General features: G+C 45.0%; 1 protein-coding gene and 1 long non-coding RNA gene across 4 annotated transcripts in view; both read left to right on the forward strand.

The window, feature by feature from the left end:
• LOC127049840 (zinc finger protein 501-like) overlaps positions 1-17,131 on the forward strand; it is a 42,405-nt gene that overhangs the window by 15,396 nt on the left and 9,878 nt on the right. For 2 of the 3 annotated variants that reach the window (XR_007774083.1, XR_007774084.1), the window contains exons 4-6: positions 11,605-11,718; positions 12,070-13,356; positions 13,625-13,745. Coding sequence is in view for 1 of the 3 variants with exons in the window: in XM_050951121.1 (XP_050807078.1) it covers positions 11,605-11,718; positions 12,070-13,343 (1,388 nt within the window). In the remaining 2 variants the exon portion in view is untranslated. Of the gene's footprint in view, positions 1-11,604; positions 11,719-12,069; positions 13,357-13,624; positions 15,292-17,131 lie in introns of those variants that run through there. The other variant, XM_050951121.1, reaches the window with a different exon arrangement.
• On the forward strand, positions 22-9,633 carry LOC127049852 (uncharacterized). The gene is made up of 2 exons (XR_007774088.1): positions 22-2,494; positions 9,363-9,633. It is a non-coding gene; the product is annotated as an uncharacterized LOC127049852 (long non-coding RNA).

Below are 17,131 nucleotides of genomic sequence, written 5' to 3' on the forward strand. Positions count from 1 at the left end.
AACCACCTTTTTACTTGCTATTCTGAATAGATAAGAGACTGTAGCAGGGAGATTGGCAGAAACCTGGTTGCACCTCTAGTCCCGTCCAGGACCCAGAGAGAACAAAGCCAAAGCCAAAAACACAAACAAAGGTTTCCCTCCACCGAGGTTTGAAAGTATCTTGTCTCCTGATTGGTCCTCTGGTCAGGTGTTGCAGGTCACTGTTTGTTAACCCTTTACAGGTGAAAGACATTAACCCTTAGCTATCTGTTTATGACACCTATAAAACCATTTCACATTCCTAAGTAAGTACAAAGTATTATCTCGACCACCTGTTACTGGTGTTTTTTCCAACTTGTTCTTAAAAACCTCCAGTGATGGAGTTTCCACCTCCATCCTAGGTAATTTGTTCCAGTGCTTAACTACCCTGACAGTTGGAAAGTTTTTACTAATGTCTAACCTAAATCTCCCTTGCTGCAATTCAAGCTCATTATTTCTTGTGCTTTCCTCAGTGGATAAAGAGAACAATTTAGCACCCTCCTCTTTCTAATAACCTTGCATGTACTTGCTGACTTATGTCCCCCCTCAGTTTTCTCTTCTCCAGACTAAACAAATCTTACTGAGAAACAAATTTTCTCCATCTTTCCTCGGTGGTCATGTTTTCTGGACCTTTAATCATTTTTTATTTGCTTTCCTCTGGACATTCTCCAATATGTCCACATCTTTCCCAAAGTTTGATGCCCAGAACAGGATGCAATATTCCAGCTGAGGCTTTATCAGTGCCGAGTAGAGTGAAAGAATGACTTCTTGCATCTTGCTTACAGCATCCTGCTTATACATGCCAGAATGATATTCGCTTTTTTTGCAACAGTATTAAATTGTTGAGTCCTGTTTAGTTTATGATCCACTCCAACCCTCGGATCCTTTTCAGCAGTACTCCTCCTTAGGCAGTCTTTTTCCATTTTGTATTTGTGAAACTGATTATTCCTTCCTATGTGTAGTACTTTGCATTTGTCCTTACTGCATTTCATGCTATTTATTTCAGACTGTTTTTCAAGTTTGCCAGGCTCATTTTGAATTCTAATGCTGTCCTTCAAAGCGCTTACAGCCTCTTCCCATCTTGGTGTTGTCTGCAAACTTTATATTCCCTATGCTGGGAAGGGCAAACTTTTTGGCCAGAGGGCCACATCTGGGAATAGAAATTGCATGGTGGGCCATGAATGCTCACAAAATTAGGTTTGGGATATGGGAGGAGGTGAGGGCTCTGGTTGGGGGGTGTGGGCTCTGGGGTGGGTCCATAAATGAGTTCAGGATGTGGGAGGGGGCTCCAGGCTAGGACAGGGAGTAGGGGGTGAAGGGAGGAGTGAGGGCTCCGGCTAGGGTTGCGGGCTCTGGTGTGGAGCTGAGAATGAGGAGTTTGGTGTTTAGGAAGGTGCTTTGGGCTGGGATCAAGGGGTTCAGAGGGAGGGAGGGGGATTAGGGCTGGGGCAGGAGGTTGGGATGCGGGAAGGGGTGCAGGCTATGGCTGGGGGTGAAGGCTCTGGGGTGGGTCTGCTGATGAGGGGTTTGGGGTGTAGGAGGATGCTCTGGGCTGGGATCAAGGGGTTCAGAGAGCAGGAGGGGGATCAGGGCTGGGGCAGAGGATTGGGGTGCAGGGAGAGGCTCAGGGGTGCAGGCTCCGGGCAGCACCTATCTCTGCAGTTCCTGGCCAATGGGAGCTGCAGGGGCAGCGTTTGGGGCAGGGGCAGCATGCAGAGTGGAGGCCCCTGCGCATAGGAACCGGGGGCTGGGGGGCCATACAGCTGCTTCCAGGAGCCGCGTGGCATGGCCCCCGACCCTGCTTCCAAGCTGGAGTGCCGGAGGGGCCCATGCTGCTGCTTCCAGGACCCTCGTGGAGCAGCCCCCATCCCTGTGATGTTATTGACATGAACTGTGACCATATAGATCATTGTAGCAAACAGGATCCTATAGTTGCACCAAATCTTGCACAAATGAGGTCAAATAAGGTGTCTATGGAAAGACTGTAATTTGCTGGTTATGATTATGCTGTCTGTATGTGTGTATCATTTTTGTATTTGAAGTTGTGAATATTGCTTATGTACTTGTATCTCATTGTGTTTGATTCTAAAGTAGCATCAGTGAAGCATTTGGTCAGCTTCTTGAGAGAGGACTATTCTGATCAAGTGCCCAATCAAGAAACACTTGACTGACAACATACTTTGGGAGACGCCACATCCACATCTGAGCTTTCCTGGGAATGTTCAAACTAAACAATGTAAAATGTAAACAGTGATGTTGGCCTGCAAAAAGCTGAATCATTCATGGACATGTGGCTACAAACTCCATCTTGTTGCTGTGATTTTGCACAGAAGAACAAAGGGGTTTCCACCCACAAGAGAGACTATAAAAGGCCCTGGAAGCCTCTCCATTTTATCTTCACTTGGCTCAAGAGATGGCCTCTCCACCCCAAAGAGATGCTTGAAAGAAACTGGAACAAAGGACAGTAACTACGGGGGTGTGAGTGATTGCTGGACTCAGGCCGTAAACTACAACGTTGGTCTGAAAAGGATCGGTCCCAGACTAGGAAGAAAACTAGTCTGTAGGAGAAGTTTATTGGGACATCTCTGAGGGTGAGATTTACCTGTTTTCAGTTTCCTATGTATTAGGCTTAGACTTGTGTGTTTTTGTTTTTATTTTGCTTGGTAACAAACAGAACAAAGTAAGTTATTACTTGGAGCCATTTAAATCCCACTCTGTATACTTAATAAAATCACTTTTGCATATTAATTAACTCAGTAATTAATACCTGGGGGAGCAAACTGCTGTGTATATCTATCAGTGCTATAGAGGGTGGACAATTTATGAGCTTTACCCTGTATAAGCTTTATACAGAGTAAAACAGATTCATTTGGGGTTTGGGCTCCCAGAAAGACTGAATACTTGGTGCTGGGAAAGTCCTCCCCACTGGCGTAAGTGAATCTTAGTTTCTGTGCACTGCATGGGGGCGTGGCCCAACCTCTTGGTCTGTGCTGTAGCTGACTGGAATGTGTAACTCAGCAAGATGGGAGTGGAGGGAAGCCTTGTCTGGCAGGGGGGTTTGCTCTCAGTGGTATCCCAGCACATCTAGTGACAGTCTTGAGGGAGTTTCTGTGACCCAACCCATCACAGTGGAATAGTTGAGCAGGATCTGTGCACAGCTGGTTGCTTTGAGACCCTAATAGTAATTTTAAGTGAGTTTTGGGTGTGGTGGCTGGAGAACAGACAAAATGGTTACTGGTTTGTTATTTTCTGTTTGTTAATTTTGGGTAAGGGAAATAAGCACAAGAAAGCAGGAAAATGACTACCAGTGAGGCAGCCACAGAAGTAGAGCTGGCCAGACTGGAAGCAGAAGAGAAGACAAAGGACCGCAAGTTTCAAATGAGGCTTGAAGAAGCAGAAGCAGCCAGGGAGGAGGCTGCACACAGAAGGGCTATGGAGGCAGAAGCAGCCAGGGAGGAAGCTGCTCACAAAAGAGTCATGGAATTAAAAGACAAATTGAGGAACAGAAAGCTGCCCAGGAGGAGAAGGAAAGGGAGAGGCAACATGCTCAGGAGGAGAAGGAAAGAGAGAAGCAGCTAGCCTTAGCGTTAAAAGACAGAGAAATACAAGCCCAGATTGAGACCCAGAAGCATGAACGGAATGGAATGGAAGAGACAAAACCCTTCAGCAGCCAAAACCACTTTCCCAAAATCCATAAATGGGAACAATTATCCCCACAGTATGTTGAATCCAGTGATATTGCTGAATATTTCATCACCTTTGAGAGATGGTGCATCCTCCATGCAATTCCTGAAGATCAAAAGATGACCACATTGGTAGCAAAGTTGACTGGGAGAGCTCTGGACATATTCAATAAGATGCCACTTGATGCTTCAAATTGTGGTAAATTTAAGGAACTGGTTTTGAAACAGTTTCAGATTACACCTGAAACCTTACAAGGTTAAATTCAGGAGTCTCCTAAGAGGGGATCTGGATTGAGTAATGTAGCCTATGTAAATGAAGTGAGAGATTTGTTTGACAAGTGGGTGAGGGGAAAAGGCATTACAAGCTTGGAAGAAATGTGTGATTTGGTTACGCGGGAACAATTCCTGAATATGTGCAGTGATGATGTAAAACAGTATTTGTGGGACAAAAAGGTGAATGCAGTGGGGGAATTAGCTGAGTTTGCAGACTCTTATGAGCATTCATAAGCTGTAATTAAACATAAACCTGTGGCAGAGGGATACAGGGTTGGTGGAAAGTAGAATCACTGTTTTATCCCTGGGAAAAATGGAAGCTGGGCATTCACCTCCCCATTCCCCTGTTACTCATCCCAAATCTCCTGTACGTGCAGAGGAGCCCAAAAGGTGCTATCATTGTAAATCCACTCAACACCTGAGAAATAAATGTCCTTGGCTGCATGGAAACAGGCAGCAGGTACCACATGAAGCTCTCAGAGCACAGGGGTATCCCAGGCTGCTGCCTCTTTCCACACAGGATTTGTAAAGGTTGCTTCTACACCAGGGCCGTCCTTAGGCATAGGCAATATAGGCAGCTGCGTAGGGCACCTGAAAATTTGGGGCACCACTGGGTCTTAGTGTCCACCCTCTTGTTTTCCTATCCCTGTTTTGACCCTTCCTGCAGGCTCCCACAGATGGCTGCTCTAGCCTGGTGAGTCTTCCTTGGGAGGGAATCTAGTAGTTAAAAGCGAAAAAACCTCCAGCCTGCCAGACCAATTAGTACAACATTGAAACTGTTAAAGAGACATTCAAGGGGTAATAAAGCCATTTAACAGGCATTTGCCAACCCCAAGGTATATACTGACAGGTTTCAGAGTGGTAGTCCTGTTAGTCTGTATCAGCAAAAACAAGGACGAGTCCTTGTGTCACCTCAAAGACTAACAAATTATTTGGGCATAAGCTTTTGTGGACTAGAACCCATTTCCTCAGATGTCCACGAAAGCTTATGCCCAAATAAATTTTTATACTGTCAGTTTCTGACTTTACTGACAAAAACAGCTGTGCATTAATGTAATATTTACACAGAATATGTCAGTCTACAGGACCTTAGTTTAAAATTTGCTTTTAAAATATTTCATTAGTGAGCTGGTGAAGATTATAAAATCACATTTCTAAAAAATGCTTGCATAGAGTTTTAGATGCACAATCATCTTTAGCCTTAAATGTGTGGATCTTCACACACAGTTTTTTAAATAAATCCTTCAAAAGACCTCCCTTATCTAAAATACACATTTTAATTACTATAGTTTAAAAAAAAAAAGTGCTTCCAAGTCTTCCTGTCCTTTCTGTCCAGCCCTTCACCACCTCTCCCCCCACTCCCCACTGAAGAGAGCCCTTAAAGGGACAACAGTCCTTCCCTTCCAGATAGCTGGGCAAAGAGTTCCCTTTCTTTACTTCTGACTATCCGACAAACTAGTTTTAAAAGAACCCTCCAGCAAAATCAGTACCTTAGTAAGACAAAATCCTTGTTATACCTAAAATCTTTGGAAACATATTTTTTGAAGTTGGTGAAATTTCATAACCATGTCTCTTGTTATGGAGATCACACAAAGTAAATTACTGTTCCCTTTTTCTAAAAGCAATGAACATTGTTATGAACACACTAAACCTCTCTGATTAATTTAAAAGAATGTCTTTGTTTCAGTGAGTTAAATATGTGGTAATCTGGAATGCTGGCTCAAGATATGAGTACATTTAAAATATAAATTCAACATAGAAATACTGATGAAGAAAATGTAAAACAGAGAAGAGCTGCATCATGTATTCCATTATATGTAATGTTGTATTCAGCAGGACAGCTGACTCACCCTTACTATGAAGTTTTTGCAAATAAATCTCTGACAAACTTCAGGGCATATCAAAAAACCTGTGACTGACATTTTTTATTCCCAAATTTTAGTGCTTTTAATTAGGTACTTTCTTCATGTCCATTCTGCATGAGGGAGAGTGCATGGAAGTCTCTGCGGGGATCTCCGCCACCATGAGGCAGGCCGGGCATCTCATTATCCTTTGCTGTCAAGTCCCTCCTCCCCCTCCCCCACCAGGCTGTGAGCTTGGGCTGCCATCCGGCATAGGGGCACCAGTTTAATAATACTGCCTAGGGCCCTATAAATCCTAAAGACGGCCCTGTTCTACACAACCAAGCAGTGAGCACATGCATGCTGTTAAATGTGTTGACAAAGTACTCCAAGGATGGAGAGACACTGGTGCAGAAATTTCTGTGGTCAGGAGGGACCTGATCCAGGAGAAGGATTTGTTGCCAGGGAAAATGGCAGAATTAGAATTGGTGGGAGGTTACAAAGTCCTTGCACCTTTAGCTAAGGTACACATGGAAACTGATGATTTGCATGCTGAGCGGACTGTTGCAGCAGTGGCACACAATTTTGCATCGTTTCTACTGGGAAATTATTTCTTTGATGTTGAAGAACGTGTCCTAGGGTTTGTTAGCAGCAAGAAGGAATCTTGTGCTAAAATCCTCATGGTGGAGGGTGAAGTCACATGTGCTGCAGGGGGAATGGGCGAGTGTCTTTTTTATTCCTCTGTAGCAGTGAAAAATGCAGCTTTGGGGGCAGAAGCAGTTCCCCATAGGCCCAGGGCTCAAGGCAGGTCCCTGCAGGAAGGGCTGGATAGAGCCAGCTTGTGTCCTGTGATCATCATGCTGGGGGAGTGGAATGTTCCACCTTGTAACAAGGAGGCCTTCCCAGCTGCTGACTGCCAGAAAGTTGCAGCCCTGGGCTGCACAGAGACATGTGTCCCGGAGATGGAAGTTGAGGTCCTGGTGGACTGCTGTGGTGGGAACAGACCCCAAGGACTCTAGCTGGAGGCAAGCCCAACCTAAGTGAAGGGCGGGGGCGTGGATTTTGCTGGCCAGTGAAGGATCTATCATAACTGGTAGCTGTGAACACACAGGTGGACTGGCATCATCTTCCCTTTTGGGTAGGGTGACCAGATGCTAACTGTAAAATATCAGGACTCACCCATGTGGGTCTTCGGTGGCAATTCAGTGGAGGGTCCTTCAGTCACTGAGGGTCTTTGGTGGCATTTTGGCAGAGGGTAATAAGTCTTGCCGCCAAAGACAGAAGCACCCACTGCCGAAATGCCGCCGAAGACCATAAGTGACTGAGGGACCCACCGGATGGGTAAGTGTAACAACAACAACAAAAAAAAGTCCAAAACAAAATATTGGGACAAATGGCATCCTGACTCTACTTCGGTCGGGACGTGGGACAAACTGCTAAAAATCGTGACAGTGGTCACTCTGCTTTAGGGGGGACACAGGAGTGTCTGCCTCAGAGGGGAACCCAGAGAGGGAAGTCCAGACAGAAGGTGAGGGAGGACAGGAAGGTCTGCCCACCTTTTGTAGGGAGGTTTTTCCCAAGGAGGAGGGTGAAGAGTCTGCATCTAAAAAGCCGGACCCCTCACCTATGGATCAGGTTTTGAAGGAAGACGGGGGTCAGATCTCCTGGAGGGGAGAGTCCACCCAGCTGACCTGTTGGGAACAAAGAGTGGGGTGACCGAGGGTATCTTACCAATCCAAAACATTCCGTTAAAGAATGTTGTTTGTGCTACCATTGTGAAAGAGAACACTGTCTAATCAAAGCTGGGGGAAGAACAACTGTGCATTTGGGAAGCTTCACAAGAGGGTGGAGTCAAATCCAAAGGAATTCCAGAGGGAGGAGCCGAGGGCAGGCATGGTTGCAGTGCACCCTTTCCTTGCCAAATCCTCAAACACATGCCTGAATTGAGAGCCTCCTCCAGAGAGACAGGAGACTCTGTGTCTAAACCCCTACCATGGTACACAGAAGAACTGGGAAATGCAATAGACACTCATCTAGATGCGATATATCGATCCCCAAATGCGCTTATATCGATTCTGTAACTCCACCAACCTGAACGGAGTTGCGGAATCGACGGGGAGCCACGGACATCGATCCCGCTCCGTGAGGACGGTGAGTAATTTGATCTTAGATACTTCAACTTCAGCTACGTTATTCACGTAGCTGAAGTTGCGTATCTAAGATCGATTTTTTTCCCCCGTAGTGTAGACCAGCCCTAAACAAGCTAAATTATGCGAACAGAGCCTGTCCACCGTAGATTTGCTGTTAATCTTGTATCTTTTGCTACTTCATCTAGAGGGTCAAGACAAAGGTGTTAATACTAATAGTAAACCCTTTAAAGATGTGTGACATACCTGATTTGTGGAAAAAACTTTTGTACATGATAAGGATGGTGACAAAACAGTCCCACAAGCATGTTGCTTTTCAGCTTATACCTGTAAACAGACTGGAAGTGAGGCACAGCAGCAAAAGCATAACAGGTCTACGTGGCTGTGCGGAAGGGGAAACTGAGGCACACTACCTCATGGCATTGGTGGCTAAATGCCAAGACACCTGCACTTTAACAGTTATTGCTATCTGCAGTCTGTTAGCAATACTACATCCCAACATGTTTTCCGGCATCCAGGGACCAGGAACCCCAAATCTTGCTAGAACACCTGCGAGTGACATCATAGGGTTTAAAAGTACTGGGAGGATGTGTAACCAGAGACAAACAGGGATTTTACAAGTACTGCCTCTGCCATGGATAGTGTCCAAGTATCTGGCAGTAAGTTCAGGAGCAGGGTGTGACGTTATTGACATGAACTATGACCGTCTAGATCAGTGGTTCCCAAACTTGTTCTGCCGCTTGTGCAGGGAAAGCCACTGGCGGGCCGGGCCGGTTTGTGTACCTGCTGCGTCCTCAGGTTTGGCCAATCGCAGCTCCCAGTGGCCAACTGCAGATCATTGTGGCAACCAAGGTCCTATAGCTGCATCAATCTTGTACAAAGGAGGTCAAGTAAAGTGTCTGGAAAGGTTGTAATTTGCTGGTTATGATTATGCTGTCTGTATGTGTGTATCACTTTTGTATTTGAAGTTATGAATATTGGCTATGTACTTGTATCTCTGTGTGTTTGATTCTAAGTAGCATCAGTGGAGCATTTGGTCAGCTTCTTGAGAAAAGACTATTCTACGTGCCCAATCAAGAAACACTTAACTGACAATGCACTTTGGGAGATGCCACACCAACATCTGAGCTTTTCTGGGAACGTTCAAACTAACATGTAAACAGTGGCGTTGGCCTGCAAAAAGCTGAATCATTCATGGACATGTGACTTGCCCAGGTGGCTACAAACTCCATCTTGTTGCTGTGATTTTGCATAGAAGAAAAAGGGTTTTCTGCCCAAATGAGAGACTATAAAAGGCCCTGGAAGCCTCTCCATTTTATCTTCACTTGGCTCAAGAGGTGGCCTCTCCACCCCAAAGAGATGCCTGAAAGAAACTGGAACAAAGGACAGTAACTACGGAGGTGTGAGTGATTGCTGGACCCAGGCTATAAACTACAACGTTGGTCTGAAAAGGATTGGGCCTAGACTAGGAAGGAGTCTAGTCTGTGAAAGAAGCTTATTGGGACATCTTTGAGGGTGAGATTTACCTGTATTCAGTCTTCTACTGTATTAGGCTTAGACTTATGTGTTTTGTTCTATTTTACTTGGTAACTTACTTTGTTCTGTCTGTTATTACTTGGAACAACTTAAATCCTACTCTTTCTACTTAATAAAATCACGTTTGCTTATTAATTAACCCAGAGTAAGTAAGTAATACGGGGGGTGGGGGGGGAACAGCTATGTATATCTCTCTATCAGTGTTACAGAGGGCAGACAATTTATGAGTTTACCTTGTATAAACTTTATACAGAGTAAAACAGATACATTTGAGGTTTAGGCACCCAGAAAAATTGAATACTGGGTGCTGGGAAAGTCTCCATTAACTGAGAAACCCCTGGGCTAAGTGAATCTGTTTCTGTGCACTACAGAGGGGCGTGGCCCAACCTCTTGGTTTGTGCTGTTAGCTGACTGGAGTGTCTTACGCAGCAAGGGGGGAGTGGAGGGAAGCCTTCTCTGGCAAGGGGGTTTGCTCTCAGCAGTAGTGTAGTTGGGGGGGGGGGAGGGGAGCGGCTGCTCCCCACTTAGCACATTCCCCCAGAATGGCACCTTTTTAATTTTTACACTCACCTCAGCTGCTCTGGGTCTTTGGCGGCAATTTGAAGGTGGGTTCTTCAGCCACTCTGGGTCCGTGGCAGCAATTTGGCAGCAGGTCCTTCAGCTGCTCCGGGTCTTTGGTGGCAAGACTTGGGTTTTTCTTTTCTTTTCTTTTCTTTTCTTTTTTTCCACAGCTTCGACACCTTTTTTGTTTGTTTGCTCCCCCTCCTGGTAAAACCTGGCTTTGCCACTGGCTCTCAGTGGTATCCCAGCACATCTAGTGACAGTCTTGAGGGAGTTTCTGTGACCCAACCCATCACAGACCCTGCTCCCCAGCTGCAGTGCTGGAGGGGGCCATGCTGCTGCTTCTGGGAGCTGTGTGGAGTGGCCCCCGACCCAGCTCACTGGCAGGAGTGCCAAAGTAGGAGCTTGAGGGCTGGATTAAAACGGCTGAATAGAACTGGACCCAAGAGAGATCTGAGGGACCCCACTTGATATGCCCTTCCACCTTGGCTGTGAACCATTGACATCTACTCTGACTATAGTTTTCCAACCAGTTGTGCACCCATCTTATTGTAGGTTTGTCTAGTCTATATTTCCCTAGTTTGCTTAAGAGGTCACATGAGACAGTATCAGAAAGTCAAGTTATATCACATGTACTGCTCCCCCACAGCCAAAAGGCTTGTTGCTAGAGCCCTGCAAATCTGCGGGTATACGCTTTGTATCTGTGGATGTCCAATCCACAGGATCAGATGTGGATACACCTTTTTGTATCCACGCAGGGCTCTACTTGTTACCGTGTCAAGGAGGGATATTAGGTTGATTTGATGTGATTTCTTCTTGGCAAATCCATGTTGACAGTTACTTCTCACCTTGTTTTCTTCACGATGCTTAGAAACTGATTTTTTAATTATTTGGTCCACTTTCTTTCTGGTTACCAAAATTAAACTGACTGGTCTATAATTCTCTGGGCTGTCCTTATTTCCTTTTTATAGCTAGGTACTATATCAGAGAATTTGGGAGGACTGGTAGCAAGGAGGGTTGTGGGCAATCGGAGGGAAGGAGAGAACACAAGGAGTGTTTGGTCCTCAGGTCCCAGGAGATGGGGAAGAGTGAGAGCAGCTAGAGGAAGAATTATGGGGGTCATAGTGATTATCAGGGCTAGCTGCCTTTCTGTGCCCTTCCTCATCTCTGAGTGTCCCCCCTCAGCTGTCAGGCTTCATGCCTTTCCCTCTCCTGTAGTGTCTCTGGCCCTCTCTCTGTCAGTAAGAAGCAGTTCCAGGTGAACTTCTCCTCTGGCCGGAGTCTTAACTTGCTGGGACATGGAATTGCCTGCTCTGGGTTTTAGGAGCCCCTTTGATCATCAGTGTCTGGCTGTGTGTGTTCCTAGTAGATATGGGCACAGTTAAATCCCTCGTGAGAAGAGTGTCCTGCTTCTTTGAGCACCTGGAGAGCTGGCCCCAGGATTCTACTGCTTTAAAATGGGCTGGAGTTAAAAGAACTTTTTTTGTGTGTGACAAATGTCCCATAAATTAACCTGATCTCACTGGTCTTCTTTCCCCTGAGCAGGTTTTCTAGTCTCCAAACCTGATGTCATTTCCCAGCTGGAACGAGGGGAAGAGCCGTGGGCTCCAGATCTCCAGGGCTCAGAGGAAAGAGAGATCCTGAGAGGCAGCTGCACAGGTGAAGGATCATTAAAGCAACTCAGAATCTGTCATTTCCTGAAGGAAACTGCTGTGATTACCAACAAAGACCTTGTGAGCTCTCTGAGTTCAAGATTGCCCCAGTAGGTGTCATATCCTCAGGGCAGATAATGTTCATGGCTTCCTACACATCCTAATTCCTGGCAGTAGCTCCCTTCTCCCTAAGTGTTTGGATGAGATCTGGATGCAGAATTGATCACCTCCTCTCGCCCCTTTGGGGAAGAGTTTGGGGAAATTCAGTCCCTAATTTTTTTTCCTTCTCCAGCTATTCTCTTGGTTTGTTCTCCCCTTTTCCATTCCTGTTTCTGCAGTTTTTCTTTCTCTATTCCAGCAGGTAATGGGATGGTGAGTGAGACCATGGAGCAGACTCCTCAGCAGGAAGATGATGAGCACATGGAATCACATGGGGTGTTATTGCAAAGATGCAAGGGGAGTGTGTCCAGGAGCTGTGATCAGGGAAAAGCCTGTGAGAGTCAGTACATGCCAGAGAAGTGGCAGGGAAACCAGCCAAGGCAGAAAGTTGGTAAATCAGTTAATTATTGGGGAACTCACAAAGGCCTCAGGGAAACCATGGCCCAGGAGAAAATCCTGATGAGAGAGAGAAATAACACATGCGTTGAGTGTGGGAAAAAGCTCAGTAGGCGCTCGAGCCTTATTAGACATCTGAGACTCCATGCAGGAGAGAGCGCCTATGAATGCTGTGAGTGTGGGAAAACCTTCAGTCAAAGTTTAAACTTTATTAAACATCAGAGGAGCCACAGAGGGGAGAAACCCTACAAATGCTGCGAGTGTGGGAAAACCTTCACTCGGAGCTCTGTCTTTATTAATCATCAGAGAATCCACACAGGGGAGAAACCTTATAAATGCTGTCAGTGTGGGAAAACCTTTGCTCAAAGCTCAAACCTTATTACACATCAGAGGTGCCACTCAGGGGAGAAACCCTATATATGCTGTGAGTGCGGGAAAACCTTTGCTTGGAACTCAAACCTTACTAGACATCAGAGGATCCACACACAAGAGAAACCCTGCTGTGAATGTGGGAAAATCTTCACTAATAGCTCAACCCTTATTAAACATCAGAGAATCCACACAGGGGAGAAACCCTATGAATGCTGTGAGTGCCAGAAAACCTTCACTAAGCCCTCAACCCTTATTGAACATCAGAGGATCCACACAGGGGAGAAACCCTATGAATGCTGTGAGTGTGGGAAAACCTTTGCTTGGCGCTCCACCCTTGTTACGCATCAGAGGATCCACAGAGGGGAGAAACCCTATGAATGCTGTGAATGCGGGAAAACTTTCACTCTGTCCGCAGACCTTATAAGACATCAGAGAATCCACACAGGGGAGAAACCCTATGAATGCTGTGAGTGTGGGAAAACCTTCCCTCAGTGTTCAACCCTTACTGAACATCAGAGGATCCACACAGGGGAGAAACCCTATGAATGTTGTGAGTGTGGGAAAACCTTTGCTTGGAGCTCAAACCTTATTACACACAGGAGAATCCACACAGGGGAGAAACCCTATGAATGCTGTGAGTGCGGGAAAACCTTCGCTCGGAACTCACACCTTAGTAGACATCGGAGAAGCCACACTCAAGAGTGACCATATGGATGCTGTGAGTGCAGAAAAACCTTTTCTCGGAGCTCAAACTTTTATTACACATCAGAATATCCATAAAGTGTGGGAAATTCTTCTATCAGAACTCAGCCCTTTATCATTAGAGAATCTGCAAGGGAGATAAACACTTTTAAATCCTTGTCTATAGCAGAGGAAAGATTTGTTTTCCTTTTGCTAATTCCCACATAGTGAGCTTTAAGGCAGCATTTTTGACACCGTGGTATCTCAGTTGCCCCAGCTGAGTTGTCTGCTTTTCCCTTTCGCAGCTCACCATTTCTTGGAGTGAATTTCAGGGCTGGATTTACACCTTACATACTCCTAGGCTCAGCATCTTCAGTGCCCACCCTGCCTACAGCTGACCTTCATGTTGCACACAGTTTTAGAGAGGTAAGGCACCCCTAGAATGCTGGTGCGCCTAGGCATACTCTTACTGTGCCTAATTGGAAATCTGGCCCTGGTGAATCCCACAGTATTTTTCATCAACTTTTTTGTCCTGTATCATGAAAGTGTGTGTCTCTCCAACATGAATGTCCATCAGCCCCAGGTGTGGGAACCAGGAGTGACCTCTACCAGGTACATGGAGGTTAAATCTACCTGCGCCTTGACTCCACTGGGTTTTCTATGGAGTTAGCTCTATTAAGTTAGTGATCCTGATGTAAAACCACAGCAATTTTTTCAGTAAAGAAAATAGCCCATGTACAGTGGTCAGGGTTATGTAGTAAATTTCCTCACCATCTGACACAACCTCCATCACTTCTCCTAGTCTAACCAAATTAAGAACATCATGTTTATACTTTTCCTCCCACTGTAAAGCAATTGTTAGTCACCAGGCTCCCCACTAGGGACAAATTGTCTCATTCCCAGTTGTTCTCACATTACACTGGTTTGGGCTGAAAAGCAGTTGGGTTTTGTTCCATTTTTCTCGTTTTAAATATATTTAAATATAACAAAGACGAGCAGGGATGAGGGGGAAAAGTGTTTTTTCATGCTCTGTGATACTTGAAGAGGTGGTGAGTTAGAGGGAGTCCGACCTTCCAAATTAGTCCAGCAACATTTCCTTTCTTAGAGCCATATAGAATTTATCATCTACATCTCTGCTACTTAATGTGTCATACGATTTGGGGTGCTCAACCCTCAGCTTGGGGATCACACTTTGTTTTCTTTGATCCCAAAACAGTAATTTAGGGCTGAGATGAATGTGTCACAGACCTGGAATGGGAATTTGAATGGATCTCAAATGCAGTGAGATCATTTGGAATTTAAATCCCAGTTTCCAACTGTTGGCAAAGCCTGTTAGAATCATAGAACTGGAAGGGACCTCAAGAGGTCATCTAGTCCAGACCTCTGCACTCAAGGCAAGACTAAGTATTTTCTAGATTAGACCATCCCTGACAAGTGTTTGTCCAACCTGCTCTTAAAAATTCGCAATGATGGAGATTCTGCGATCTGCCTAGGCAATTTATTCCAGTGCTTAACCACACTGACAGGAAGTTTTCCCTAATATCCAACCCAAACCACACTTGCTGCAATTTAAGCCCGTTGCTTCTTGTCCTATCCTCAGAGGTTAGGAAGAACAATTTTTCTCCCTCCTCCTTGTAACAACGTTTTATGTATTTGAAAACCGTTATCATGTCCCCTCTCAATCTTCTCTTCTCCAGACTAAAGAAACCCATTTTTTTCAATCTTCCTTCACAAGTCCTGTTTTCTAGACCTTTAATCAGTTTTGTTGCTCTTCTCTGGACTTTCTCCGATTTGTCCACATCTTTCCTGAAATGTGGCACCCAGAACTGGGCACAATACTCCAGTTGAGGGCTAATCGGTGCAGAGTAGAGCAGAAGAATAACTTCTCGTGTCTTGTTTACAATACTCCTGCTACTACATCCCAGAATGATGTTTGCTTTTTTTGCAACAGTGTTTCACTGTTGACTCATATTTAGCCTGTGATCCACTATGATCCCCAGGTCCCTTTCCTCAGTGCTCCTTCCTTGGCAGTCATTTCTCTTTTTATATGTGTGCAACTGATTGTTCCTTCCTAAGTGGAGTATTTTGCATTTGTCCTTATTGAATTTCATCCTATTTACTTCAGACCATTTCTCCAGTTTCTCCTGATCATTTTGAATTATAATCCTATCCTCCAAAGCACTTGCAACCCCTCCCAGCTTGGTATTGTCCACAAACTTTGTAAGTGTATTCTCTATGCCATTATCTAAATCATTGATGAAGATATTGAACCGATCCTTGCAGGACCCCACTCATTATGCCCTTCCAGCATGACTGTGAACCACTGATAACTACTCTCTGGGAACGATTTTCCAACCTTACGCACTCACCTTATAGTAGCTCCATCAAGGTTGTATTTCCCTAGTTTGTTTACGAGAAGGTCATGCGAGACAGTAACAATAGCCTTACTAAAGTCAAGATATACCGCATCTACTGCTTCCCCCCTTCCACAAGGCTTGTTACCCTGTCAAAGAAAGCTATCAGGTTGGTTTGACACAATTTGTTCTTGACAAATCCATGCTGACTGTTACTTATCACCTTGTTATCTTCTAGATGTTTGCAAATTGATTATTTAATTATTTTCTCCATTATCTTTCTGGGTACAGAAGTTAAGCTGACTGGTCTGTAATTCCCTGGGTTGTCCTTATTTCCCTTTTCATAGATGGGTACTAGATTTGCCCTTTTCCAGTCTTCTGGAATGTCTCCCGTTTTCCATGACTTTTCAAAGATAATTGCTAATGGCTCAGATATCTCCTCAGTCAGTTCTTTGAGTATTCTAGGATGCATTTCATCAGGCCCTGGTGATTTGAAGACATCTAACTTGTCTAAGTAATTTTTGGCTTGTTCTTTCCCTTTTCAGACTTTTTAGGGGGGAAGGGATAGCTCAGTGGTTTGAGCATTGGCCTGCTAAACTCAGGCTTGCAAGTTCAATCCTTTAGGGGGTGACATAACCTTAGTCCCAGATTTGGACCTTAGCGTCCAAGATATGGGGGTTAGCATGAAAACCTCCAAGCTTAGTTACCAGCTTGGACCTGGTACTTGCTGCCACCACCCAAAAAATTAGAGTGTTTTGGGGCACTCTGGTCCCCCTGAAAAACCTTCCCTGGGGACCCCAAGACCCAAATCCCTTGAGTCTCACAACAAAGGGAAATAATCCTTTTTCCCTTCCCCCCTCCAGGTGCTCCTGGAGAGATACACAGACACAAGCTCTGTGAACCCAAACAGAGTGAATCTCCCTCTCTGTTCCCAATCCTGGAAACAAAAGTACTTTCCTATTTCCCCAGAGGGAATGCAAAAATCAGGCTAGCACTCCAACACACAGATCTCCCCGATTCCTTCCTCCCACCAATTCCCTGGTGAGTACAGACTCAATTTCCCTGAAGTAAAGAAAAACTCCAACAGGTCTTAAAAGAAAGCTTTATATAAAAAGAAAGAAAAATAAGTACAAATGTTCTCTCTGTATTAAGATGATACAACACAGGGTCAATTGCTTAAAAGAATATTGAATAAACAGCCTTATTCCAAAAGAATACAAATCAAAGCACTCCAGCACTTATATTCATGCAAATACCAAAGAAAAGAAACCATAGAACTTACTATCTGATCTCTTTGTCCTTACACTTAGAAACAGAAGACTAGAAAGTAGAACTACTTCTCCAAAGCTCAGAGAAAGCAGGCAGACAGAAAACAAAGACTCAGACACTCAAATCCCTCCACCCAAAGTTGAAAAAATCCGGTTTCCTGATTGGTCCTCTGGTCAGGTGCTTCAGGTG

The sequence above is a fragment of the Gopherus flavomarginatus genome, chromosome 4 (assembly GCF_025201925.1).
Source record: "Gopherus flavomarginatus isolate rGopFla2 chromosome 4, rGopFla2.mat.asm, whole genome shotgun sequence".
In the NCBI taxonomy this organism is placed as follows: Eukaryota; Metazoa; Chordata; order Testudines; family Testudinidae; genus Gopherus; species Gopherus flavomarginatus.